Source organism: Saccoglossus kowalevskii, chromosome 8 (genome assembly GCF_978046115.1).
Source record: "Saccoglossus kowalevskii chromosome 8, keSacKowa6.1, whole genome shotgun sequence".
Taxonomy (NCBI): domain Eukaryota; kingdom Metazoa; phylum Hemichordata; class Enteropneusta; family Harrimaniidae; genus Saccoglossus; species Saccoglossus kowalevskii.
This window is the reverse complement of record NC_140648.1, coordinates 6,853,907-6,881,510: the sequence shown is the minus strand read 5'-3', so window position 1 is coordinate 6,881,510 and position 27,604 is coordinate 6,853,907. Positions and strand designations below refer to the sequence as shown.

Genomic DNA, 27,604 nt, shown 5'->3' with positions numbered 1-27,604 from the left:
GGCATATTACATAGAGATCAATGTCACATGATTTTTGAGATTGAACTAAACACACATTATGCATGTACCAAGTTTCAGTCAACTAGTATTTTAGAAAACCACTGGCATTAGTATGTCATATGCAATCATAGCTATACTAGTAAATAGCTAACATGCACGATTAACTGTTTTGCATGTTCTTCGTGTTATTTAATGTGTAGATGCATATTTAATAAAAAATTCTCACAGCCTCTACATGTACTTTTTTTTTAGTTTATAAATTTTAATTTTCTTTTTGTAAGACCCTTTTTATCCTTTCCTAAGGATTTTATGCATCTAATTGTGATTGCATGTCGCACCCAGGTCAAACTTCATACTTGTGATTTCCATTTGAAGAGCGCATTGGATTGTGGAAAAATCAATGTTTATCAACAAAAATGTTGCACATGTGCAGCGTGATGACCAACGCCTTTTAACATTCAACTGCACTAAGATTATACATTGATTGATAATTGATTGATACATAAGTTTGGAAAAATTTTTAAAAAACAAGTAATTGTTAAAGAGGACGGACAACAAAAGATAATTGATAAGAGGATGGACAACAAATGATAAGTGATGAGAGCATGAACAACACATGACAGACCATGATTGATTAACATGTTAACCACAATACTTTTCATTTGATTACAGGCAGGCAATTAATAGTGCGGACCACACAGCAAAAATAAGTTCAAGTATTTGACAAATCGTTTAATATGGGGACATATTTATTGCACTGCACGGAATTGCCAAGATATATATTGCACTCAGAAGTTTACTTTGATTGGGTTTATTTTAAAAAGTGACTTATTAAACTGTCAAGGCTGTGCACTTTTACTACAGGGCATCATAATAAACTTTACACTATGATTAAATTCAATTATATGACAAATGAGACTAAGTTCCATTTTCTAAGATAATTTTCTATATCTTCATAATAATGTTAACCTTATTATTAAATATGATCATAATGCTTGGTGTATGAATCCCAGAACTGAGTAAAATTACAGCTGTCACTTATGGAGATTAAATATATGTCTTTATTACCAACTCAAGGTCAAGACTATATATACAGGTTTTAGTATATTTGACATTTATCCACTCTTGTTAATACCATGGTATATGGCAACACTAGAATTTTGACCAAAAAAATTATTTTACAGCAATCTGACTAACAGATGATGTTTTAAACGGTGTTTATTTTATGTTATTTTATTTTATATATTTATTTTATTTTGGCTTTTTTATTATTTGTTATGTTTTTTATTAAAAACCTCAAACTACCAACAATTAAATAAAATAAAATAATAAAATTGAGTTGTATGTATATGAAAAAATGTTTAAAAAAGACAAAGATCCTAGATCTTGTTATAATCAGATTGGCTATCATGTAAATATCTGGCATATGTGTGTCTCATTAATTCATAATAAAGTACATGTATATAGTAAGTAAATGTCAATTAACTTACTGTTATAAGTGAATGGTCTATCACTGTTTGTAATGCGGCAATCCCAGTGTACAAATATTGATGTGCAGGACATGTACCCAATCCATCTGGTTGTCTACACCCTGTAATGAAATACGTTAATTTAGCACTGAAAAACATGCTACGCATGTTGTTTGAGAGAATTGGACTCAGAATCTTTAATTTAGCTAAAGTGCCAACAATCTTATTGTGAGAATATGCTTTATTTTAAATTAGCGACGTCTTCAATTAGCGAAATTACAGATTAGCTAAATTAGCTAAAATAACACGTTTTTCATTGCCTGCAGAGAAAATAATTCAATCATAACAGATGTAAATACAGAACATACTAAAGGGATGTGAGAACCGATAATTCTGCTGCACATTCATTATAACAGAGTTATCCAATGTTTTGTGAAAGATATATAAAAGAAAACAGTCAATTCCACAGCACTTTCATATCAAGCTTAGAAAGTAAATGAAAAAGAAATGCCTAGTATTAAAAAAATCAGTTACTGTAGAATACTTTATTTTCGCTTGGAATTTATTTTCGCTATTCTCGCTGAAGGGATGATTCCGTAAAAATAAGATCCAGCGAATATACATTTTTTCCTATATTTTACATTAATCTCATCAAAAATCAGTGAAAATAAATTCCAAGCAAAATGCCCAAAATGCCTTTCCAGCGAAAATTAATTCCAGCGCAAATAAAGTATTCCACAGTATCCAGTATCTCTCACCTTGATTGTTATGGTTATACAGATCTAGATTTGATGGTAACATCTCAAATGGTGTTCTAATCGCATAAGTATGGTTTTGGGATAAGTCGCTATTGAAGATAATACCAACAGAAAACAATGACGCATTGTTAGCATATTTAGCCAGCATAGATTCCTCATCTTCAAACATGATGTACTCCATATTTAACATGGCACTAATTTGGTCCATTACTTTTTCTACATCAGTGCTGTTAGGCGATGCTGCCAGAGCCAACGTAGTGTCAGGCAGGAATGCCGATGTATTCATCAAGTCATGGGGAGGGAAATATGGGACAGCTTCATTAGTTGTTGGTCTTATACCCATACGAGTTAAAGCAAGTATGACGATAAAGTAAACTGGTAACAGCACCTCCTATAAAAACAGACAATGAGAAGAACATATATGCATGAATATTCATGTTACTTTCATAGGCAGAAATCCACATACATATGTTTTATTGTTTTCTCCAGAAACTTAACAAAATAAAATAAAGATAATAATATTAATTATAGTAAATGAGTTAATTATTCACTTGGTTTTAATTTTACTATTTTTGCTAATAAATATAAGTAAAATCCAGAGAACATGCTCAATACAGCATAGTGAAGTTAGGTGTGCCCTTAGTAAGTAAAAATTTAAAAAATAATCTAGTTACTTTTGACAAAAGTATTCACTAAAATTAGAGAACAAATGTGACTTAATAAATATACCCAGGTATATACATATTAAATATTGAAGCAATGGGGCTTGCCATTTTTGAAAAGAAACCGAAAATAGCACTTTTTACCATAAATGATAAAAATATTTATCAAAATTAGAGATGCCAAACAAAAATATTTGTTCTAACTAGTTTTAAAAGTTTCATTTAACATTACTAAATAAAAGATGATTTTTTTTATACATTATCTCCATTGCCTTAAAGCCAAGTGTTGCATAGCGCAGCCATTTAGCTTCGGTAAATTTTATATATTCCTGTTTATTGGACTTACGCAACCTGTATTTTTAAAATATCCTATTATAGACTAGACTAGCCTAGCCATGCAATAGGAGCTGCTAAAATATTGTAAAAATCCCAGGCCATTCTAGCTGCAGTTCTGTAGCTCGCTTGGTTTCGCTGTCGGTTATTTTGTTCGTCGTGGTGTTAACGCGAAACCCATTCACAATGACACATCTACAATGGAACTTGACCATACACAAGTAAACGCAGTCACGAACACCATGACGTTGAACTTACTTGTATAGTTAGCTTATACATCCTCTTTTTAAGCAGAAAGTTGCGATAGACGAGCCATTTTGTTTGTTGCCGCAATGATCCACCCATGTTTGCAGTGAGTGACGACGATCGACTCAGTTTGTCTGTTATTAGCAGTGTGCCGCGTTTACCAGCAGGCTACCCTGACTGATTTGATATCGGCCGTTGTACGTTCGCTTTATATGCCGTAACAACGGTCACATGACATCTCAAAGGCACGGGTTTTCTCACATGACAACAAGTCATTCAATCGTCAGGTTAAGGTAAACCATGGAGGTAAACTGACCCAATTTAACTGACCGTGATCTGTACAATGCGCTTGCGCGGAGTCAAGATCGCAGGGTAGGTTTGGGCGCTAATGACAGACCTGCAAACAGCCTCCTCTGTTGTGTTTTTTTTCAATAAAATATTATGTAAGTTACCGCGAAGGCCAGGTATACCCTTGCAGAGATTCCCTCGCTATTAATATTAATGAGCATTTCAATGACGTCACAGATCGCGTAATTTACATATAACAGGATTGGATTGGTGGAGAAATATAGGCTGCGTTGCTCCCTGACCCAAGCCTGAGGAAACCTTCGGGGTTGCCGAATATATAACTGAACTTTCCGGCTTTCACGTCGTCGATCTGAATCTCGTCGCCGCCACCGATGTAGACCGCTTTAAATTCAGACCGCGTTCCGCCATTTTCTGTAGCTGTATTGACACACTATATCTTCAGAAAGTACAGCAATGAGGTCACGAAGGGATGGACCATTAGAATTTTTTTTACAATCCAAATTTCTTATGTTTACATTATTTTTTTTATTTTTTACAAAATCCAACTTCTATTATTATTTGTTATGGATACCTGGTTACGCATTGTCTTAACATACAGCAGTGTGGAAATTCTATATCCTGCTGGTTACTACCTTATACTAAAATATGTTTGGACAAATTCCCACTTCCGGTCCGGTTAGACTTAAAATACTCCACAAATATTCACTTTTGAGATATAATTTTTGGTATGTGTTAGTTTTTGGATATTTCATCTTCGTCGTTCTGTACTTCGTTTAGTAATTCGAACTTCTCAGTTTGCGTAAAAAGGGGGAGTTTCGCGATTTCTACATCGAAAATGCCTTTGCTTCATTATTTGCTGAGGGAAGATCGCTTAGGTACTAGTATGTGCTCTGTAACTTGCAGCACATGAACCTAAAAACGTTAGGTAATCAAACAAAAATGACGTAGTACTAAAGTCCAAAAAGTACGTTCAAGGTCTGCATTTTTTCGTAGCATAAAAACAATTTGCTCCCTCGCTTATTGTGACACGTACCCTCAAATCAACTGATTTCCATTCCCCTCAAGAGTCAAAATGGTATATGCCTCCATTTTACGCCACGACTCGAAAAAGTTTTTTTTGCTTGACGTGTTCATTGGCCTTCAATTATGTTTTAGTGGCTGTCACTGTTGCATTCTGAGTCTTACTCATAACAAAAATTCACGTAGCTATCGCCGAGAGAACTTGAACAAATTTCCAACCAAAGCAAATTTGCATATTGGACATCACATACAACTACATGTACAATATTTAAACCTCAGCAGGGAAATTCACTCGCATTATATAGCATTATATTGCGTTCGCCATGCTAGGCAATCAATGTATTTGCACTAAAGAACGTTCAAGATCTGAAACGGTTTTACCCTGGCTTACTAAAATTAAAATATTATTGGGGTCGCAAATCACCGTCGCTCACCGCCATGGTAAGTAGTCGCTCACCTCTTAGTTATATTGTCGTCCAAGTCATTGACATCCCAAATTTTGGTTCCCGGGCGCTACTAATAAATAAGATGTCACCACTGGGTCGAATCAATGAAATATATCACCCTATATCTTTTTTGTTTTGACCTCGACAATTTTTTGCTCAGAAAGGCATTCACGCTAAATATTGGATTTGGTAATTACCGTAAAAATCATATTTGAGGCCACAGCTTTAATAGAAGCCGCACCGCAACTTGGGACATTGTTTCATGTTGAAATTGACAAGTTTTGATCCCTGGAAAAAGTCTGCAATATAAGCCGCACCCCAAACTTTCACAAACCAAACAGCCACCACATATTTCAGAAAAAGATATACCATTTAATTTTAAATTAAGGCATAATTTTTCGAACATTTCAATGATTCCTGACGCTTAGACTAGAGTCTAATTTAGTCATTGACGCTTATTCCAGAGTACAGGTATATTGTGGGTAGCGTGAATGGGTAAACTGCGTTTCGACAATGAGCTGTTATTATCATCAAAAGTGTTAAATTCTTCTTCAATGCTCAGCTTATCTTTCGAAAACAACTAATTTCTTGATTTAAAAAAAAAATCATGCCGTTTTCCCATCAAAATCAAAGCCAAACGATCGCACTACAACTACTGTAAATCTCTTCCGCATTTCGTTTACCCACAGGGAGCCCAGGAACTATAATCAACTGTAATACGCAGTCTCTATGAGCGGGGGGGGGGGGTATCGGCTGGTATCTAGTGTAAGAAATAGACAAGGGATGAAGGCTCCAGCCAGCTCACATTTTTTAAACTCGAAAAAACAGACGAAAAGAATAAAAAATAAAATCTAAAAAAAATACCAGGTTGAAGAATATTAGTTGCTCCTTCGAATTTCGCCAAAGCCTTACCTACATTTTACCGATATCTGCAGAATAAATCAAGAAAACTACACAAATTGACTCCATTTAGGAATTCCTAACGGTAAGTCCGTACGCACGACACCGTTGGAGGCGTGGCCTGTTCAGCATTTGTCAACAACCAATCACAAGACTGGTTACGAACCAGTTGAGCAAGGCTAACCGAGTCGTGACCTCGATGTGGTTCGTAAATAAAACATACATGCACTGTTAACGTTGTTGCTGTGATATTCATTCATATATATATTGTCATTAACATCAGCTGAATGCCAAGGTCATTACTTCAGCGATATAATATCGTTATATATTCGGGGGGGGGGGATAAGCTGGTTACATATTTATTTAGTTAGTTATTTTTTTTATTCATTTATTTATTTATTTGTTCTCCACGTCACGTGTCGTGGCACTATTTACCTATAATTTGATGTGATCACATTTTAATCTAAAAAAGTCACTTTTTGGTAGTTATTCCAAATGTGGGACGGCGAAAGAAGTCGCTGTAATTGACTTCTTGACTGAAAAATAAACTTTACAATTAAACATAACATGACAATTCGATGTTTATCCGACAAATACAACTATGGGCAGTGAGGGCGCTGTGCTAATTTCCGTAAAAGATTTTGATATATGTTTTTGATCCATTATAGCTAGAACGGGGTTTATGAACATATTTTGAAATTCAGTCTATTATCATTTGGAGAGATAAAATTGTGTCATCTGATTAATTATCATTATTATTATTATTAACATTGCCCTTCAATTTTTTTCGATTCTTGAAATTCCATAGAATTCAATTGATATTCTATAAAATTCAATGGATACATATCAAGTGTATTGATGGAATTGTATCCGATTTTACATCAATGTACACTAAAACACCACGAAACGTGTCCTTACATTACTGAACAAAACAAGCCTACCTTTTTATAAAACATTGACTTCTGATGGGTGTCGGCATCCAAGCGCAAAAAAAACGCCACTTATCGAGGGCCGCAATTTATTAAGGACGGACAGACTGGACAACTTTTCATTTAACTGTCACCAGTCATTAGAGACAGACAAAGTTTTTCCGGTTGTACATTAAAAGCGCATTGCGAGTATTGAGCAATGGAAGGACACTTACTATTTGAACGATAACAATCAAGGAATGATCTGTATAGGTTTCATAGGCCAAACAATCAAGTAAATGTGTGCATGATGGAATAATAAGTCCGCACTACTAATATGTGGCACAATTATTTCATTCATCGCACGATAAATATGTTTTCCAGCTTTTTAAACGAACCCATAAGAGGCTATTTTGGTGGCCAACGAAATACGAACCAGTGTTTTGCAACACTATTCGCACTGGCTACCGGGTTGACACTCATGTTGATCAGGCAGTTTTCAATATATTGTTGTGTACAACTCTCATAAAAAGAATTTGAGAAAATGGCAAATTTATTTTTAGTACAACTGTCAAAAATTAAAATGACTCCTGTTTATGCACAATTTCTTGTCATTGAGGGCGCACTTCAGGAGATACAACTTAGCGAATGTTACAGTTTTATGATTTTCATTGTTCAAAACACTCAGAATTCGTCTTTAAAATCTGAAACTGTGTACCAGACTGGATTTTATTTTTCTAGCTGACGTGACTGTAAAAATGTATTCGTATGGCTTTAGTGACATTCATGTTTTTTATTTATTTCTTTAATCGTCATAAAATTGCAAAATCATTTTAATACGTTTTAAAATATACCTTTGTGTGAAGTTATATATGTAATATATCAATTTGGACAGTGGCATTAAGGTAGTGCATACTGTGAAGTAGTTTACTCAGTCTGTTTTTGAGCAATAATAACATTGTTGACAGGTGTATCATTTGAATCCACACACACCCAACTCTACTGAACTCTGTATTTACAAGTCCATGGCATAACAAAGTTAAGTCAATGAAAAATATTAATTCAATCATGTAAAATTATTACAAATTAAAATACTATAGTAAAAGTGTGATGGTAGCAATTATCCAATAACTACCTCCACTGTTAATTCAATCCTTCAGAATTGAAATCCGTCTCTGATTGTGATTAGTATCATAGTATGTTGACAAGAAAAGATATAGTGAGATGGCAACAATTTTCGACATTGTGAAATGCTTTCAGCCGATTTTGACAAGTGAATTCATAAATATATTAAGAATATCTCATAAACAATTGTATTCCATTTGCACACCAATGACAATTTTCATAATTATCTTTTGTCTTTGATAAAAAAAAGAATATTTATAAATCATCAGTTTACATTAATAGTTGGACTGAATAATTAATTATGCAACACATGTAATCACGCAAACAAACATTGCTGGAAATACAGTGCTCTTCATTTTCTGGATATGCTATTGTGATTATACAGATTTTTAACATTAGAATATCTCCATTAAGTTAGAATATGACAATGTTAACAATATCGATCGTTTTAATGAAAACGTACGATTTGAAATACCTGTTTTATAAAACATAGTGCAAGAACTGATAGCTTGCCCATTTTGATAGAAAGAATGAATTTGAAGGCACTTCAAGGGTGCAAGTGTATTATCCAGATTATTTGAGGGGGCAACAATGTGTAATCCAGCATTATAACTACCGTACTAGTATGTAAATATAAAATAGCTCCAAAATTGAACGAATACAACTTGATACTAGTCAGGAAATACTCGCTAACTATGCTGCTCTACTGACAAACTAGTCTTGAGAGAGGGAGAAACTGCAGACACTTTTACATCTGATAACAATACACATGTGAATACACTCTGCTGTTGAGAAGGAGGTGTTACTGAACTTTGTAGGAAACCTTCACAATTAATTATAAAACAAAAAAATGTATTGTAAATGCAAATGATAACACTACAAAAATCCACATGCAATTATGTTGAAGAGGTCTGCTATTGGGAAGATGTCATCGAACTTTGTAAGATACCTTTACATCTTATTATAAAAAACAGGCCATTACAAAGTATATCTGAGTATACAAAAGTAACAAACAGTTCTACCCTAGTATATGGAAAGTGCTAACTAATATTTTCAAGCATTTAAACACTGTAACAGTAAAATGACAATGACCTATCACAATAGAAAAATGTGTGATTCAAATTTACAACGTGATTCATAATTCTTAACTGTATTTACATCAATGCTGTCTGTACCAAATCTAATAATATGGCAGAACCCCACGCCCTCCCCGTGAATTTCGTTGCGTATGGAAGTTATTTTCACGAGTGATGCGGTGTATCCTGCGGCCGTACTTTCACAAGCGAAGCGATTGAAAGTACAGCAGAATACACAGCATCTCTAGACGACCGATGTCGCTGAGCTGCACGCTACAACTTCGTTTGTCACGTTGCTTGCTGGTCATGAGTTGAATGAGTCTTGGTTACCGGTTAAAATGTTACTCAGTTGGCGTTAATAATCTTTATTTGGAACTGAGTAACGCCGGGACGTCGTCAGCAGAAACCTCCTGGTATCTCGATGTCGACGGTTGCGGCTCCATAGTAATCGCTGATTTTACTGCGGGTGGATGTTTCGAGAGCCCTTCAAGGTTTATAAAACTCGATTTGAACCGGATATAAATAACAGACGAAAATGTGTTTACAAATTAAAATAAAAAAAATAGTTCGGTAGCAAATACCATGTTTATTTGCATATCGATCGTGAAAATACCGAAAACATTATTGCATGGATGATATGCAAATTAATTTTAGTCAAAATAAATGACTGCTTAAAAGTACCATTACTGTTGTTCAAATTTCATTTCCCGCGGCAAGTATACTCATGTACCCCAAGGGAGAAATATCGTACTTCTGAATATTGTTTATTTCTGCTATGTTTCGAAAAACGGTACTCCTGAAGGGACTACTTTGTTTGCTCTCAGATCTCCTTTGCATATCAGGTGTGGAAATACCGATTTTGATTTCAGGGACGAATCAAAAGAAACTGCAGTACATATGTAATAATGGTTTACATACATGGAACTTCAAATCATTCTGTATTCCCATATAAGAGTAGATTAACCATGTACATTGTTGAACTTCCCAAGCTCAGTTGTCAATAGAACGTGTCAAACGACAACGACGACAATGATGAGACAGACATTTTCTTCACATGTACCTTTCTCATCAATAATGGTTGGCAAGATTTCCAAATTTGAGAATTATCAGATAAAAATTGTTTAAGTTATAATTGCTACCACAACAACGTGATACTTCATTTCATCAATACTTTGCAAAAATAAACAAGCAAATCATACCACAATTGAACTTTTTTATAAAATTTTATAATCACTAATATGATATCCAAGTTTAAAAGAGATTGTTATTTCATTTGTAACATTCCCGACGGCTGTTATCATGCACTGCAACGCACGTGGAAGATATCCAATGTTTGTTCACATTTGTAACAATCGTTTAAACCACCAGTCCATAATCTGTTCGCGCTAAGAAATTCTGTCCACTTTCATCTGCAAAATCCCCTATATGAGAGTGTTTCTATTTTATTTACCTGTGAGCGTCGTCGATTACCAACTCATTACCCGCACAGTTGATTTCTTCCTACCTAAGCGAACCTTTCTTTTCTAGCGTACCTTTCTTCCCGAGCGTACCCTTCTTCCCAAACGTAACCACAAGAAACATAATTAACGACGGGGATGACAGCGCCGACGACAACAACGAGACAGACATTTCCCTTCATATGTAGTTCCCTTCATTAACATTACAGCCAAGCTAAAGGCACAGAGTCTCGTTTTGTCGATATTAACCAATTGTTTCCAAAATCATTACGGTTGTTGATGTGGTTTGAAGAACTTATTGCTCACGTGTTATATTACACTACAATACAAACCATTAAAATGAAGTTAAGAGGTCACATGTTTCTAACGAACTTTTTTGCATATTTAAGACCAGGTAATCGATAACATTTGTAGTATATGTAACCCTGTGACTTATTCATTTAGTTTATTTTAATGCAAAAAAACACACATTTTGTAACTGGGTGAACTGCAACGTATCTCTTGCTTTTTGGTAGTTTGTCTTGTACTTTTAGATTCAAACAAACGACCGTCTTTATTTAGCCCACATACATACAATTAATACTCAGACCAAATAATACCCAACACGTTTGTAATGAAATAAGTACTAGTAGTTTAATTCCATTATGCATAGATATATGATATACAAGGTATAATGCTATTATTGATGACAAGATTATGTAACATCAACAAATCCAGAGCGTTGTGTTCCCGTTGTAAGAACTTTATTGACCGACTGCTGCATATCGTTGGGATGTTCGCTGATTGTCATGGTCGGCGTAGCAGCGTCATGACAACCACCAGTTCTGAAGTTTGCTCAATATATACTTCCGCTATAATTAAGGAATAAAAGACGATGCGCTGCTCATTATTGTGTGATAACGAACTAAGTACGAGGATGTGTGCAATTATTTAAGCGAACATCCCTGTTCGATCCTTGTTATTACGCTAGGTAAGAAAGGCACGCTCGGGTAGAAAGGTACGCTCGGGTCGAAAGGTACGCTCGGGAAGAAAGGTACGCTAGGGAAGAAAGGTACGCTCGGGTAGAAAGGTACGCTAGGGAAGAAGGGTACGTTCGGGGAAGAAAGGTACGTTCGGGGAAGAAAGGTACGCTCGGGAAGAAAGGTACGCTCGGGTAGAAAGGTACGCTCGGGTAGAAAGTACGCTCGGGTGGAAAGGTACGTTCGGGTAGAAAGGTACGCTCGGGAAGAAACGTACTTTCGGGAAGAAAGAAATCAACTGTGTGGTTAATAAGTTGGTAATCGACGACGCTCACACGTGAATAAAATAAAAACACTTTCATATAGGGGGTTTTGCAGTGAAAAGAATTTCTTAGCGTGAACAGATTATGATGGGCTGGTTGTTTAAATGATTGTTACAAATATGAACAAACATTGGATATCTTCCACGTGCGTTGCAGTGCCTGGTACTACAATGCATAACAGCCGTCGGGAAGTGTTACAAATGAAACGGCTGATTTAGAAATGTTTTTGTTTTTTTTTCGGACATCACAAATTGTTTCGAATCGAAAACGGCTCCGATTCTCCGATTACTTGACTGCCAGTTTTCAGAGACTGGCCGTGGAGCATTAATTCTTTTAAAACGTCAGTAGTTATGTTATTCATAAAACAATTTCCAAATTTGTTTTAAATATTCTGTATATTCTTAGTTAAATTTTTCAGCAAATCGTTTAAATCCAATTCTCAGGTGTATCAAGTATTGTAATCGTTTCAATTAGTCGCATTTGTATTTTATTGTATGTTTGTTCTGTGCACATCTTAATATCTCATTGACTTACGGAAGCTGATATTATTTAAATTATCATTGAAGTTTCTATGCACACTTAAAAAGTATAAAAGAGGATGTCAACTTCGTCTTGAATTTTGTTATATTAAACCTGTATACGTTCCCAAAACCTATTTTGAATGGTCATGTATTTTCACTGTGATAAGAAAATCATGGTAAATAAATAACAATTATTTTTACGAACATATAAAGATTTTAACTGTTGACCAAAGCAAGGTGCCTTGTCCCTGTATGCAGACGCACACAACGCCTTAAATCGGCCCTGCACAGACGACTCGAAATGGTGTGTCATAAACAAGATGGAAGCGCACAAGGCTAACTGAAACACTGGACGGCAGTAGAAGAGCATCATTAAGCAGTACGATGTCCAACTGATATAAGGTTTCAAAACATTTATGATTGGTAACTTTGGAAACAATATAAAGAAGGGGAGTAATAACACTGACGCAGTCAGCACGCAGTGCTCATTAAGCTCAGAGCTTTGTCAACACCGTTTGCTAGTCACGATTATGATGTTTTCCCCCTTAAGGTAGAAGCCTACTTATATTTTTTGAGAAATTTGGTCATAAATCGCATGGCAATGTTCATAGGTTTATTATGTAAAATTATGAAGCTATTGTCCCATGGCACCATAAAATAGCATTCTATTGTGTGTTACAGTGACGTATTTTGAGAAACTTGTACTACATTTTTATTCAAAAATAGCTATTTTTAGAACAATTCCATAGAGCGCAATGTTAAACAAAAATTGCATTTTTCAACACTTTTTAAAACCCAGATTTTTGAAAAAATTCAGGAAAACAAAAAGTAGGCCATCATTAACAATATATTATTTTTTCAGCCTATGTCACCAGCCTACAATTTGAGATATGGCATAATATCTCTGCCATAGGAACCTATGGTAAAAGCACTATAATATAGTCCAGTCAATTTATGGTTTGACCCATGACAAATTGCAACAGAAATAATTTCTTCACAGTACATTCCAGGGAGGTGCCTAGATTGACATACTAAAAGTCTAGGAAAATCTAGGCTTCGGAAATATACCTAATTTGCATATATTCAAAATGGCCGTTTGGTGCATTTTTACAACATGGAAAATATAACAATTAGGACATATCTTTAATTCTAGATGACATTTTTTAGATATTCAAGTTGCTGCGATATGGTTTGGTGTGTGTGATTGTGAAACATTTGATTGATTAACAACCATTTGCATAAATCCAATATGGCCGTCAAAATAGTATCATTTAAATATGCAACCTCGGGCGACCCCTCGGAGTCTGTTCCTCTTAATGACTCCAAAAGCCACGCCATCGGGTGAGGGGGGACTGTCACTTCCGGGATCCAGAGTCCTGCATTCGGTATTGCTTTGGATCCCGCCGAGTGATGGACGTAGGGGCAACGCATAGACGGTGTTGATGGGCGGACCTTGGTCCCCCGTGGGGTAGAGGCCTAAGTCCTTAGGGTAGGTAAATTTTATGCTCAACCTTTTCCACCTGACCAAGCGCTATCCAATCAGGTAGTGTCTGAGGCCGTAGCCAGCAGAGTCTGGAGTCAAATCTCGCGTTCTGATCGGATCCTTCCGTTCCTTCCCCAACCCTGGTACCACGATTTTTTTGGTTCAGTGGGGCAGGCAAAATGGGTGGCCGCATTTATCAAATATTTTGACCGGTTATTCGGAAAAATCCATGCATTGACTGCAGAGTGGTGACCCTCAACCTTCGAGTTGTGGCCAGCCCACTGAAACGAATTGTTTCGCGCCGCCAGCACTCTGAAGTCTCAATGGCGGAACGCACCAGCCTCCTAGACCCAAAGACCAGTTGGTACAGGTGGGACCTGCGAGCCAATTTGGGCAAGCTGAGAAAACATAACGACCAAAGTCAGCACCCACTGGCCAGAAGTGGCCAGGAGGCAAGGTTCCCAGCTCTTCTGGGGAAGGGAAGAGTGGCGATGGTGTTGGTCCCCCCCTCTTCCTCTGGGGTCGCCTACCCAGCTCGCAGGGGAAGCAGGTTCGATGCTTCTACATGTGGCAAGGGGGGTGGGTATATGTTCGGCAGAAGGCTGAGTCAGAACCTATCGACTTCTACAGGCCTCGTGAGATCACCCAGATGTGGAACCGCCGAACCCACAAATTTCTATGGCACTCATTGCGCCAGTGTATTCCAATTTGGAGGCAGCGCGTAACCGATCCCTTGACTCTCCAGGTGGCGATACACAGTTACAATATCCCGCTGCAATCTCCACCCCCCTGGCACCAGCCCCCATTCGAGGCACTACCAGGGGATCCCCACAAAGCGAGAGCAATTGGACAGGAGGTAGATAGTTTGCTTACAAAGGCCGCTATACGCAGGATAGGGCACTCGTCATTAAGTTCGGGCTTCTACTCGCGAGTATTGGTGGTTTCAAAGACTATAACTGAGACTACAGGTGGCTGTGCCGCATGGATATAAGCAGACCAAATCAATATGAGCTTCCTGGAAACTCCAAGCACCATATTATTCTCCGTGCTCTGTTTCTACTGGTTAGCCTCGCTAGATTTGAGCTATACTTCGTCCAGTTGGGCCAAGTAGTCGAGTGCAGGGTGCTCCCCTTGAGGTTTTGCAGGGCTTCATATGTATTCACCTGATTGAGGAAACAGGTGGTGCTACTGCTGTGCTGGTACACATCACAACGATACACATCAACGTGTACCTAGATGGCTGGTTGCTACACAACCCAACAAGGGGTTAGTCAAGCAGTAAGGCTAACACCAGATTTTCTAGACCAGTTGTGCTTCATAGTAAATCAATCAAATCCCACCCTCAGCCAACACAACAGTTGGTGTTCCTGACCAGGGAGTTCGACACAGAGGTGGGCTTGGTACGGTCACCTCAGGCCTATTGCCTAAATGACCTAGCTGAATGCCTAGTCAGCATTCCTTCTGTGTCTCTCCGAGATGTAATGCGAATCACCGGAATGATGTTAGCGGTTCGCAGGGTAGTTCCCCCAGGCCGTGTTATGCAGCCGCCCATTATAGCACACTTTTGTTGCAACACCGGGAACTGGAGAGGTGAGTAACACTCTCGGACCAAGTGAAGAATGCCTTGCCCTGGTGTTCGGCAATTGCCAACCTCAGGCAGGGGGTTTCCTTGGACCCACTCGCAACGGCTGTGACTCTGGAAACGGATACCTCCCTCACATGTTGGGGAGCGCACCTATTGCACCAACAAGCCCAATGGAAAATATGACCCCTGCATTAGATCGGTGGTCTCCTATAGCTACAAGGAGGGGGACCAGATCCCCATCATTGTCAGTCCTAGCAGAGAAATCTCTCCTTTAGTACCTGGAATACAATGTGGAGATGGCCGCACACCACCTTCTAGAGGCGAGAAACAGTCAAGCGGATGGCCTCTCATGATGGCTCCATCTCCAGAACACAGAGTGGCGGATACCCCAATGGGTAACCTTCAGACAGTGGGACGGTCCAATGTTAGACCTATTACCCACACCCCGGAACACCAAGCTACTGACGTACACAACATTCATGCCGATGCCAGGAGCCTTTGTCGACCCCCGTGAACTGTGGGGTATAATGATACGCTTCAGTTGAACTTGATGGCAGAATAAAACAGTCAATGTGGATGCAAAACACGGTATGGTTTATTGCTGGATAAACTGGCATAGAAACATGTAACACATGAATAAGGAGCCCCGAAACTCCGAAACTAGCCCTTTATATAGGTGCGTATCGAACGTGAGAGAAAACACGTAAGCGGGAAATACAAAATGTAAGTACGCGGGAGAAAAAGATACAATACAGAGTAAAATGATTGGCTGAAATTAAATGATTCTAATTGGTCGAGAATTACTCAGAGGAATCCTTCATGCGAAAGGTAAACAAATTAACTATAGCGAAATGACATGTAATAATAATAATAATAGCAATATAAAACGAATACAAATATATATTATGAATCTCTGACATTCTCCCGACTTTGAGAAAAAGTACACATTCAGGAATAATATATAATATATATGAGAATAAACGAATAACGATTGATAAAAGAGTTCACTAATAATTATTAGTTCATTTTTTCAAGTTCAGGGGAACACAAATTGAACTTGTAAACTTCTGATCTAGTGTGATTTTCACTAAAGTTCAGATAAAATCTTTGAGTCTGACATTGGCGGCAGCTGCGGCGTCACGATGTGATCTGCATTGTGGCAATGGTGTGTCATCATCTGTACTTCCACTGGTAGACATGTTGATTTCATCATGCATGTTAGTGATACCATCTGTGGCAGTGGGTTGCATTGTGTCATCGCTGGATGTCAATTCTTTCGATACAATTTCTAGCGGGAACAATTTATGAATAGGGCGGGACATATGACCATCGACGCCAGAATTGTATGTGTAGACGAACTAAATGTTCATAGCGTTTGTTGACTTTCGTATGACTGTCATAATCGGGGTCATAGAGTTCATCATCTGTAATGTTTATGTACGGTAACTGTGTCAATGGCCGGCCGTTGAGCAGATGAGACGGTGTCAAACTGACGTTGTCTTCGATGCTGGAAGACACGTATGTTAATGAACGATCATTAACAGTAGCTTCGATTTCGGTAACTATGGTAGAAAGTTCATCAAAGGTGATCAGCGCACGGCCCAATACCTTTTTGATGGCGTTCTTGGTTATGCCGATTAACCTTTCCCAGAATCCTCCGAACCATGGAGCTCGTTTCGGGATGAACGTCCACTCGACGCGATGCGAAGCGAGATATTCGTGAACTTCTGAAGTATCGAGTAGATTGCGTATTTCTTCCGCGGCGGATATATAAGTCAGACAACATACGACTGGGTAGTGAACGTCTTGCAGCGAAGCGACGAAAAGCGTGTAGAAATGTCTTTGTTGACAGGTCGGGTATAACTTCCAAATGGACAGCGCGTGTCACTGCACAAGTGAATAAGCAAACGTAGGCTTTATTTCTTTTTCCATCAGGTGTTTTGGTTATGAGACTTCCAGTGAAGTCAACTCCACACACGGCGAATGGGGGCATCATATTTACGCGTTATGATGGTAGCGGTGCTTGAACGGGGTTGGAAAACGGTTTTCCATCGACCTTGCGACACGTCACACAACTTCTCAGTATACTCTGTACAACCTGGCGTATTTTGGGTATCCAGTGTTGTTGCCGAATCTGGGTCACTGTAGACTGGACACCAGAATGTTTATTTAGTTCGTGTGCTTTCATCACAATTAGTCGTGTATATGCATGGTATGATGGTAACAGTATCGGGTATTTCGTCACATAGTCAAGTGGCGCGTTGTGGATACGACTTCCACAGTGAAGTATTTCCTTCTCGTCTAGAAATAAGTTCAATTGACGAATGAGCGGTCCGAACTTGCGTCGTTGTTCGCGTAACGCCTGGATAGTATCCCCGTAATGTTCAGATTGGACATTTCTTGTCCACAGAAGTTCAGCGTTCTTAAGTTCTGTTGATGTGATTGTATCATTGTTATTGTCCGAGTTTGGCTGGCGAGTGATTTGTTTTATACGGTTAACAAATCGCAGTATGTAGACGGTCACACGCAACAGTTTATCGAGTGAATTGTACCTGGAAATGTCAATAATACGTTGAACGCCGCAGTTGTCACTTTCATCAGTCACTTGACGAGCGGTTTGTGCGTTGATGACTGGCGAAGTAGTATCCGGGTTGACGAGGTCGTCATCTTCCTTCGTGATGTTGACATGTAGTTGAGTAGCATTGTTTACATCCCATGTTGGCCACATTTGTTGATCTGGTAACCATGACGGCCCATAATTCCATTTGGGGTTTGAACGAAGGTCATTAGCTGATATACCTCTTAGTAAGTCCGTGGGGTTGTCCACGGTTGGACAGTATTTATAATCTTGTGTGAAGTCGCGTATTTCTTGCACTCTATTTTGAACAAATACTGGCAACTTCTTACTGCTATTAATCCAATGCAAGGTCGCTTGACTGTCGGACCACAGGAAATATTCAGTTATATTGAATTTGTCCGATAAAGCATTCAGTATGAGTTTACCGAGTCTCGTAGCGATCAGTGCAGCCATTAATTCCAATTTCGGCAGAGATAATTCCGATTTAGGGGCGACTCGTGTCTTTGACATGACAAGAGCCGTTTCGTGCTGGCGACGGAGAAACACAACAGCACCATACGCGGAAGTGCTCGCGTCTGCAAAAGTGTGCATTTGATAGGTATCACCTGGAGAAGTCTTGTCAAAATATTTCCGGTTGATTTGATTATCACGAGCAGCGGTTAAATCCTCAGCAATTAAGATCCATTGTTCGTAAAGTTCAGGACTTAGTGGTTCATCCCACTCCAATTTCAACTTCCACAAAAGTTGAATAAATAGTTTGGCGCGTACCAATACCGGTGAAATTAATCCAAGCGGGTCGTATACACTCGCTGTGAAACTTACAATGTCACGTTTTGTAATAAACAACGCGACTTGAGGTTGACTGTTAACACGAGAATGTGTCAACACGTCGGATGTAATTATCCAACGCATACCAAGCACAGAAACTTCGTCGGCGGGCTCATATTTGTTATCTCGGGTAGCATGTTCACACAACTAAGGAGAATTTGATAACCAAGCACGTAAATTAAATCCACAAGAATTTATGAGGCTCGTAGATTCACTGTAGTATTTAACAGCATCTGCTTCCGAATAGACTCCATCAATGACATTATCGACATAGATGTTGTCTTTCATTTGATTGGCAGTATTAATATCACAGTTATTATCCAAATGAGTTTTGATCACAGCATTCAGGATAAAAGGTGAGCACACAGCACCAAACAGCACAGATTTAAATTGATACACTTTGAGTGGACTGTTGATATTGTTCACGTCTGTCAGCCACAGAAATTTGGTAAATTTCCGTTCATCAGGATGCAGTCTCACGTTAAGGAATGCTTTCTCAATATCACTACAGGCCGCAATATTGTTAGCACGGAACCTCATTAAGATGGCTGGCAAATCATTAATCACAGAAGGTCCGGTTTGGAGACAATCGTTCAAACTCGGGGAATTAGCGTTTCGGCGGCATGAACAATCGTACACAATACGAATCGGGTTGTAGTAGAGTCCTTTGCTACCGAGCGATGGGGTAGATAGTGTCCGACAGTTTTTTCATCATTGTAGACTTCTTCGATGAAGTCGCGGTTGAGTTGCTGTTCGATGATAGAGTTGTATGCGTCGAGTAACTCAGGAGACAAACGTCTGAGCATGGCGCGCGTTCGACTAACTGTGACGTCGTAATTAGTAGGCAACGGTGGGTGGTTATCACACCATGGTAATCTCGCAATGTATTTGTTGTTTTCAATTTGCAAATGAGTGTCATGATAAGTTTCAAAATCCATACGTACTTCTGCGGAGGGGTCGTCGGTCACACCGATACTTTCTAAATCTCAGAGACGCTGGAGTTTGCTGTCGAGTTGTTGCGATTCGGTAGACACGTGTAGTATGTTTACATCTGCGTTCGTTGACCTTTGACCCTTGTCAACTGGCCCTGATAATAAATATCCGAATTTGGACGAAACCGCTGTAGGACCATTGCCGCGGATAACCTTATCCCCGACGTAATTTCAATACTGGTCAGCGCCGATAAGTAAATCAATAGAGAATGATTTATCTTCTATGACTGGATGCGCAAATGTTAGTCCCCGCAAATAATCAACATGGTGAATAGATTCAATGATGTGGTTTGTCAGTTTAGTCGATATTTCGGAGATGAACAGTACGTCAATATTTGAAGTATGTCCCGACAAATCGTGTGCTGTGACACTAGCAAAGTCTAACGCTCGTGAGTGATCAGTATTGTCGCCAAATGTAGAAAGAAATACTTGTTCAGTGCGTGTAGGAGATAAGTTCAAATCGTTAGCAAACTTACGAGAGATGAATGAACGGCTTGCCCCTTCGTCGAAAAGTACGTTAACTTGTAGTGGCTGACTATTACCTACAGATATCGGAATAATAGCAGTCTTGAGAGGTACGGGACGCAGACATGTATTATTTGGCGAGTTCCTGTGGGTGTCGTTGAGTTTTGTCAATGTCACATGAACCGGTGAATTTGGATTCGTATCAGATGTTGCAACGTCCGTCGCGGGTTGGCTTTCTTGGTGTAGTGTTGAGTGGTGTCTTCGTTTACATGTACGACAGTTGAACTTAGATTTACATTCCGATGCTCGATGTCTTCCCAAACAATTGTAACAAAGTTTGTCACGTTTGACTATTTCCCAATGTTTGTTTATGTCCGTTACTACGCGACATGCAGAAGTGAAGTGTGTTTCTTTACAGTAGGTGCATTTGGCGCTGGCGTTACGCAGTTTCGGATCGCGTTTCGGAGATCGCACATTTGTATGAAATGTAGCAGTAATGTCCGGTTGATACCGTGAATTATTGATTGACGATTTGTCGAGCGGGTTCCCGGATTGGATCGCGGTTATTTCACGTAGCAGTGCTTTACGTAGATTAGGTAAACTCCAAGCATCTCCCCCGATTTCGCGAGCGATTTGCTTTCGAATGGTTGCCGGTAGTTTGTCGCGGATGATCGGAACGAGGAGGTCGCCATAAGAACGTTCCGGTTTTCCGAGTGTTTATAGACCACGGATATGTCCTTCCAGCGCGTCATAAAATCTACGCAGACTTTCGATGTCGCTGGTGGGTTGTTGTAATTGCCAGAGCGAAGTCATATGTGCCTCGGTAACTAGGTGGTCACGTCCGTATCGTTCCAAGAGCAGTTCAATAGCGTGGTGGTAGTTACCATCAGTGAGAGATAGTCCAGCAATAGTTCGTGCTGCCTCGCCCTTTAGCATGGTGCGTAGGTAGGTGAACTTTTGTACGTTGCTGAGAGAGTCGTCATAATGAATCGAAGATCTGAAAATGTCATAAAAGCTAGCCCATTCCAGTACGTCACCTTCAAACTGTGGTAGGACGATCTTGGGTAGCGAGACGGTCTTTGTTGAGTAGGTAGACGATGTACCTGTCGATGAGGTGCCTCTAGATGAGTTGGCGGACGTGATGCTTGCGGTGTCAAGTAGCGGTTCGTTTTCTGTCTTCATCTTGTTAATGAAAACGTTCAGAGCGTGATTCTTGCAGAATACGTCGTCAGTATATTCGGAGCTCTCTTCGCTGACTGAATCAAATAGTGCTTCTTCAGTGAGTTCGAGAATTTGTTCTTCGAGCGTGATGAGCGTTGCATAGCGGTCGGTCAGGAGAGAGTGGAGCGCGACGAGTTGTTCAATCTCTGTAAGCTTATTTTCCCGGCCTTCCGCGGCGGCGATTTGTTTCTTCTGGGTTTCGGCTTTGTTGAAAAGTCGTGTGAGCTGCCCTTGTTGGCTCCTTCGCTTCAATTTCAGCTTTGCCAATGCGTTTGTCGTCTCCACTGCTTGGGCATCAGCAGCGGCGTTCTGTGGTGGCTGTTCTTCTGACATCGTGTTGAGCTGAGATATCCTGGTCTAGGTCACCAAATTATGTGGGGTATAATGATACGCTTCAGTTGAACTTGATGGCAGAATAAAACAGTCAATGTGGATGCAAAACACGGTATGGTTTATTGCTGGATAAACAGGCATAGAAACATGTAACACATGAATAAGGAGCCCCGAAACTCCGAAACTAGCCCTTTATATAGGTGCGTATCGAACGTGAGAGAAAACACGTAAGCGGGAAATACAAAATGTAAGTATGCGAGAGAAAAAGATACAATACAGAGTAAAATGATTGGCTGAAATTAAATGATTCTAATTGGTCGAGAATTACTCAGAGGAATCCTTCATGCGAAAGGTAAACGAATTAACTATAGCGAAATGACATGTAATAATAATAATAATAGCAATATAAAACAAATACAAATATATATTATGAATCTCCGACATGAACCCACATAGACGTGTAAGCCTTTCCTCCCTTCCTGCTATTCACCGGGTACTGGAGAAACTTCAACAGAAGCGCATCTGCACTTTGACGCTGGTGGCACCCAATGGGCCAAGCAAGGTCTGGTTTCCACTACTGCTAGAAATGTTAGACGAAACACCTGGGGTGCATCAGGACTTCCAAATTTGCTGTTCCAACTGGACGGCGCACTGCCTTTGAGCCCAGCAGTGTACCACATACATGCATCAAGGCTCTTGATTGACTCACTCAGTGGGCTGCTAACATCTTGGCCAGGGCGCACAGGGATCCCACCAATACAGCCTATGCCTCGAAATGACGTACGTACACTGATTGGTGTAGTGGAAGGGAGATCCATGCCATTTCTTTGTTGGCCAGACAGCTGACTTTTTGTCCATCCAACGAAATGGACTTGTCCTTTCAGCGATTGTTGGCTATAGGTCAGCCTTGTCACTATTGGGATTCTCCGGGGACTTGGCTAGCTGATTGTCCTACCATTAGGAGACTATTAACTGTTTAATCAGAGGCATAAAGCCCGAATGAGGAAACCAACCAATTGGAACTTCTCGGTTGTGCTGGCCACTCTAAGCAGACTGCTCTTTGAGGCTCTCCGATCAGCACCACTCAAACTTTTGAGGTGGAAAACAATCTTCCTACTTACCCTCGCCTCAGGTAGGCGTCAGGCTGAACTAGGGGCCCTGTCATTCTTGAACGGGTGTGTCGTCTTTATGGACAATCAAGTCGTGATAAAGACACGAATCGGGTTTCTCGCCAGGAAGCAAATCCCAGGACGCGATCCACAACAGATCGTCATTCCTGTAATGACTGACAAGGAGGCAGCCCCTGAATTTTTCTTAAGGATAGTGTGATGCAACTGCTCCACAGACTGTCGCAGTCTCAGATGTACCTGCAGAAAGCACAACCTTGAATGTTCTGCAGATTGTGGTCAATATCGAGGATCTGGATGCACAAATGTAGTCCAGATATCTGATGAAGATAGCGATGACGATTAGCAATTAAATTTTTAAACAATAAACTTTTGGACAGAATTATAACTATTTAATACAGTTTGTTAAATCAATAACATAGTTTAAAGAGTTGAGATTTTACATTTAAGTTGTCTATTGTTTATAAAGTATAGCAGCTGATTTGTAGATCCAACCAACGTGTTTCATTCCTCTAGTTTTTCTTTTAGATGGGACGGCAATGTTGGATTCATGCAGATGAAGCATCTGTCTACCCAGGAAATCATTTATTTACATCTGTTCTGTACTGTACGATTCTGTTTAAAATATTCTAGCATTCTAGCATCTTAAACTTATTACTTATGCCACATAGAAGAAAAGCCGGAAGAGAAGTTACATTAAATAATTATATTATCGCGGCCATATTGGATTTATGCTAATTTTCAGTTACCCAATCAACACATTTAGCACTCTCATACCTTCCCTGACTCAAAACAGTACCATAGCATCATGAATTTTTAAAATACCCCATCTAGAATTAAAGATATGTCCAAATAGTTATATTTTCATGTTGTAAAAATGTGCAAAACGGCCATTTTGAATATATGCAAATTAGGTATATTTCGGAAGCCTAGATTTTCCTAGACTTTTAGTATGTCAATCTAGATACCTTTCCGAAAAGCACAGTGAAGATATTATTTCTGTTGCAATTTGTGACGGGTTGGCCCCCTTTTTTTGCTAGAATGACTGGACTAATACTGCTAAAATGGCCGCTATCCACTAAAATACAACCATGATTTTCTCGAAAATTAACCTGGTGACCCCCATTTTTTTCAAAGTCAATATTCTTGTATTGCCTGGAAGTACAATATATTAAAAAATTAAGAAATTCTGGGTTTTTGAAATCATGAGTAGGCTTCTACCTTAATTGTGTGGGCCGTTTTTTTTTTTTTTTTTTTGAGAGAGAGATTTTTCCTGACCAATCAGCTGGTCCAAACAGGATTATATATTTGTTACGTTTCACAAATGCACCTATCTGATCGTGATTGGCTGATATAGCATAATTAGACCGACTCACTAAAATGTTACATGGTGACACAGCTGTTGTGCAGGGAGCAACGATGTGCACGTACGAGATCAGTGGTTTCAATAGTAGAACTATTACATTATATTTGCATAAAATTTCGTTACGGATTGTCTTGCAGTGCTGTAATCGTTAATATTCAAACACTGGAAACGTAACTAACGCGTACTGTCGAACTAAACACTGACACAGTGCGTGGTAAATGAACGGATCTCTGAATTACAAAACGGAACTCTGTTTTTGGCATGTTAATACCTCACGAGGAGTGTTGATGGGAAAAATCAATTTGTAGAATATATAATGATAACGATGACGAAGGAGTGTAGTCTGTTCTTGACATGTGGGTACAGTGTAGCGATTAGATACCCAGTAAAAGAACACACCACCATAAATCTAGTCTTTAAAGTAAGAGTTTGGAAAGCGTTGATCAGAGAAGATACTTTGTAGATCGCTGAAACAAGACTGTGGTGAGTGTTGAGTTTTATTTATCACTCTATTATCTAGTATTCAAACATTATATGTATAACAAAAACTGAATTCTTAACCCGTCCGCGTTTTTACTGTCTAAGCTACACACATGTACGTTAACAACAATTGTACTAATGCTCGTTTCAACTACCACTTATCGGTGTTCTTTTTTTATAGTAGCAATATCTGAAGTACCGATCTAGAAATCTACCATACAGAGCCTTAATACCAGAGAGTTGGTCACTTTAGATAAATAATTAATGCACACAATTCATTAGTTATATATGATTGTATGTAGATGTTTACTCATAGATCGTATGTGTATGATGTACTTTTACAGCACGGGTATGAATTAGTAAAATACCCATATTTAATTGAGTGTCACCCTCTGGTAGTAACTCTACTTGAATGTATAACAATGAATACATATTCTAAAATACTTGATGTAAGAGAAGACTGATGGGCATGTTTTCAACATAGTTTGTTGGTAAAAAAGATTATGTGACAGAAAATATTGCGTCCAATTGTGAGTTATATTGTCAATGACGCGAAAGATAGTTTAGATTTTTTATCCAGACGCATTTTGTTAGCATTCCAGCAATCCCGGGTTACCTCGCACAATGAAATGAATTATGGTGTTTTAAACTCTGTATCGTATAACTAAAAAATACAGCAACAACGTTATGAATACGCCTCTCTGAGGTAATAACAACAACTGGTTATGAAGAATTTCAAGCTCTTCAGTCTAAGGGAATTTTATTTTACTCTCACCACCAACAACCCGTTATATATTCAAATTATTACACGATTGATCATGTCATTATAGTGATATATTCCCTCAACAGGTTGAATTTATGCTGACACTAAATAGATGAAATAAAACTAACCTCTCTAACCACGGATCACACAGTCCAGCAAATTACGTACTTCGATTCGAACTGGCACGAAAAAAAATACATCGATAAAGACTTCCGATGACGCTAATGCACTTGATCTTCAATACCTTCGGGTTAGGGTTAGTGATACTCTATTAAATAATTTGTTTATACATTTATGTTTGTTTCTCAGACTGGTACATTTTCAAACCGACGAGCGAGTATTCATTAAGTATGGCCACCACGGAAGAAACTAAGTCTCTTTTTGACAAGTTGATGCACGACCAAGAGAAGACAAGTAAACGATGTTTTTGCTTCCAGGCCATATACTCTCTTCGTGGGGTGATACTTGCCTTAGTTACCGGGATTCTATTTGCCTCTGCCACTACCATGGTAACGCTTGCGGAACGTCGAAATGTTCATGTATTTCAGATCTGCGTCATCGCGTATGCATGTTTATTTGTTATTTCCGCAATCCTGTCATGTGTGATACGTACACAGCTTTGTACCCAGGGAAAAAGAGACACGGCTATAATGATGGTAATGGGAGTCACTCGGTGGTCGTCGATCGTATTAGCGTACTACGCGTTTGAGTATACACAAGTAGGAAACGTAACGGCGGTTGTGCGTGGCATTACGCCGGTGCTAACATCTGTTTTAGCGTTCATGTTTTTACACGAAACAGTTACCATTGCAGAAATCGTGATAACCACTATAAGTATCATCGGGGTATTACTGGTAGCGGCGCCTTCCTTTATCTTCAAATACACCAATGTCAATGGGTATGATTTCCAGTTCCCCCCCGACGAGGCAAAACCGGTTATTGGGTACACTCTTGCTATCGCCTGTGGCATTATATTCTCACTAACTTGTCTGTTTGCCAGATCATTGCCCAAGGATGGTTCTGCTGCCTGCCGATTTATTTATGATAGTTTAGTTGGTTTTATTCTCTCCGTTATATTCTTATATACATTGTCACCGGAACCACCCGTGTGGTCAATGTCTACATTGGATGCCATGTCATTCACTGCGTATTCCGTACTAGACGCAATCGCCATTTTCACGCTCTATGTTAGTTTTCAATTCGAGCTCGCCTCTACCGTGTCTATGTTATTGAACATTGAAGTCGTAGCATCGTATATTTTCCAGACAACGATCTTACAATCGCCGCCAATGATTTACCAAATAATTGGTGCGGCCGTCATCATCCTGTGTTCTGTATTGATCGCCTTCATTAAGTGGCGTCAGCACAAGAACGACCAGTAGGCACTACATTTCAATACGGTATTACGGGTTACAATTTATGTAATTGAATTACAACGTTTACACCCTCTCCCGTAGTCAGGCTTACATTCCACATATTTAGTCTGTCAAAGGTGCCAAGTATGAAATAATTTGGGGACAAAAAAACAAACCTGCATAGAAATCGGAATAATAGGTCTTTTGATTATCGGAGACGCATTTCAATGGACTTGATTACGGACAATGCATAACTTAAATTTCACCAGGAAATTCCGCAGTGTGCTCTCGCAATCGCGTACTTAGTCATTTTTACAAGGTTCGCCATTTTTGATGTCACGTGATAATTATGTAAACAATGTCTGTCCAGTTTGTGCGAACTTGCACCTCTATACTTAGTCTTTTGATATATATAACCTAAATTACTGTTCTGAACGAGACAACAGACAGAGAATGTTTTATTTAAAAACGTCACAAAACCTTCTCGCTACCTTAAATGCCCCTCCAAAGTAACGT

General features: G+C 39.1%; 4 protein-coding genes across 9 annotated transcripts in view; 1 reads left to right on the top strand and 3 right to left on the bottom strand.

Moving 5' to 3' along the window:
• LOC102808640 (cholesterol transporter ABCA5-like) overlaps nt 1–3,665 on the bottom strand; it is a 52,885-nt gene extending 49,220 nt beyond the window's left edge. For all 6 annotated transcript variants that reach the window (XM_085502099.1, XM_085502101.1, XM_085502103.1 and 3 more), the window contains exons 1-3: nt 3,481–3,665; nt 2,228–2,618; nt 1,491–1,591 (exon numbers count right to left, since the gene is read on the bottom strand). In XM_085502099.1, coding sequence (XP_085358225.1) covers nt 1,491–1,591; nt 2,228–2,618; nt 3,481–3,567 — 579 coding nt within the window. In that variant the 5' untranslated portion in view covers nt 3,568–3,665. The remainder of the gene's footprint in view (nt 1–1,490; nt 1,592–2,227; nt 2,619–3,480) is intronic.
• A 13,920-nt stretch (nt 3,666–17,585) lies between these two features.
• Nucleotides 17,586–19,070, bottom strand: LOC146739251 (uncharacterized). Its single transcript, XM_085502663.1, has one exon. It carries the CDS (start codon nt 19,068–19,070, stop codon nt 17,586–17,588), a length of 1,485 nt encoding a protein of 494 aa, XP_085358789.1.
• Nucleotides 19,071–19,133: 63 nt separating this feature from the next.
• Nucleotides 19,134–19,526, bottom strand: LOC146739250 (uncharacterized). Its single transcript, XM_085502662.1, has one exon. The coding sequence runs from the start codon at nt 19,524–19,526 to the stop codon at nt 19,134–19,136; it is 393 nt and encodes a 130-aa protein (XP_085358788.1).
• A 6,557-nt stretch (nt 19,527–26,083) lies between these two features.
• LOC102808865 (solute carrier family 35 member G1-like) lies at nt 26,084–27,115 on the top strand. The gene has a single exon (XM_006816768.1). It carries the CDS (start codon nt 26,084–26,086, stop codon nt 27,113–27,115), a length of 1,032 nt encoding a protein of 343 aa, XP_006816831.1.
• The last annotated feature ends 489 nt before the right edge of the window (nt 27,116–27,604 follow it).

Coding starts and splice junctions, on each gene's coding strand:
- LOC146739251 (XM_085502663.1), bottom strand. CDS start 19,070: ATGCGTTGGATAATTACATCCGACGTGTTGACACATTCTCGTGTTAAC.
- LOC146739250 (XM_085502662.1), bottom strand. CDS start 19,526: ATGAGGTTCCGTGCTAACAATATTGCGGCCTGTAGTGATATTGAGAAA.
- LOC102808865 (XM_006816768.1), top strand. CDS start 26,084: ATGGCCACCACGGAAGAAACTAAGTCTCTTTTTGACAAGTTGATGCAC.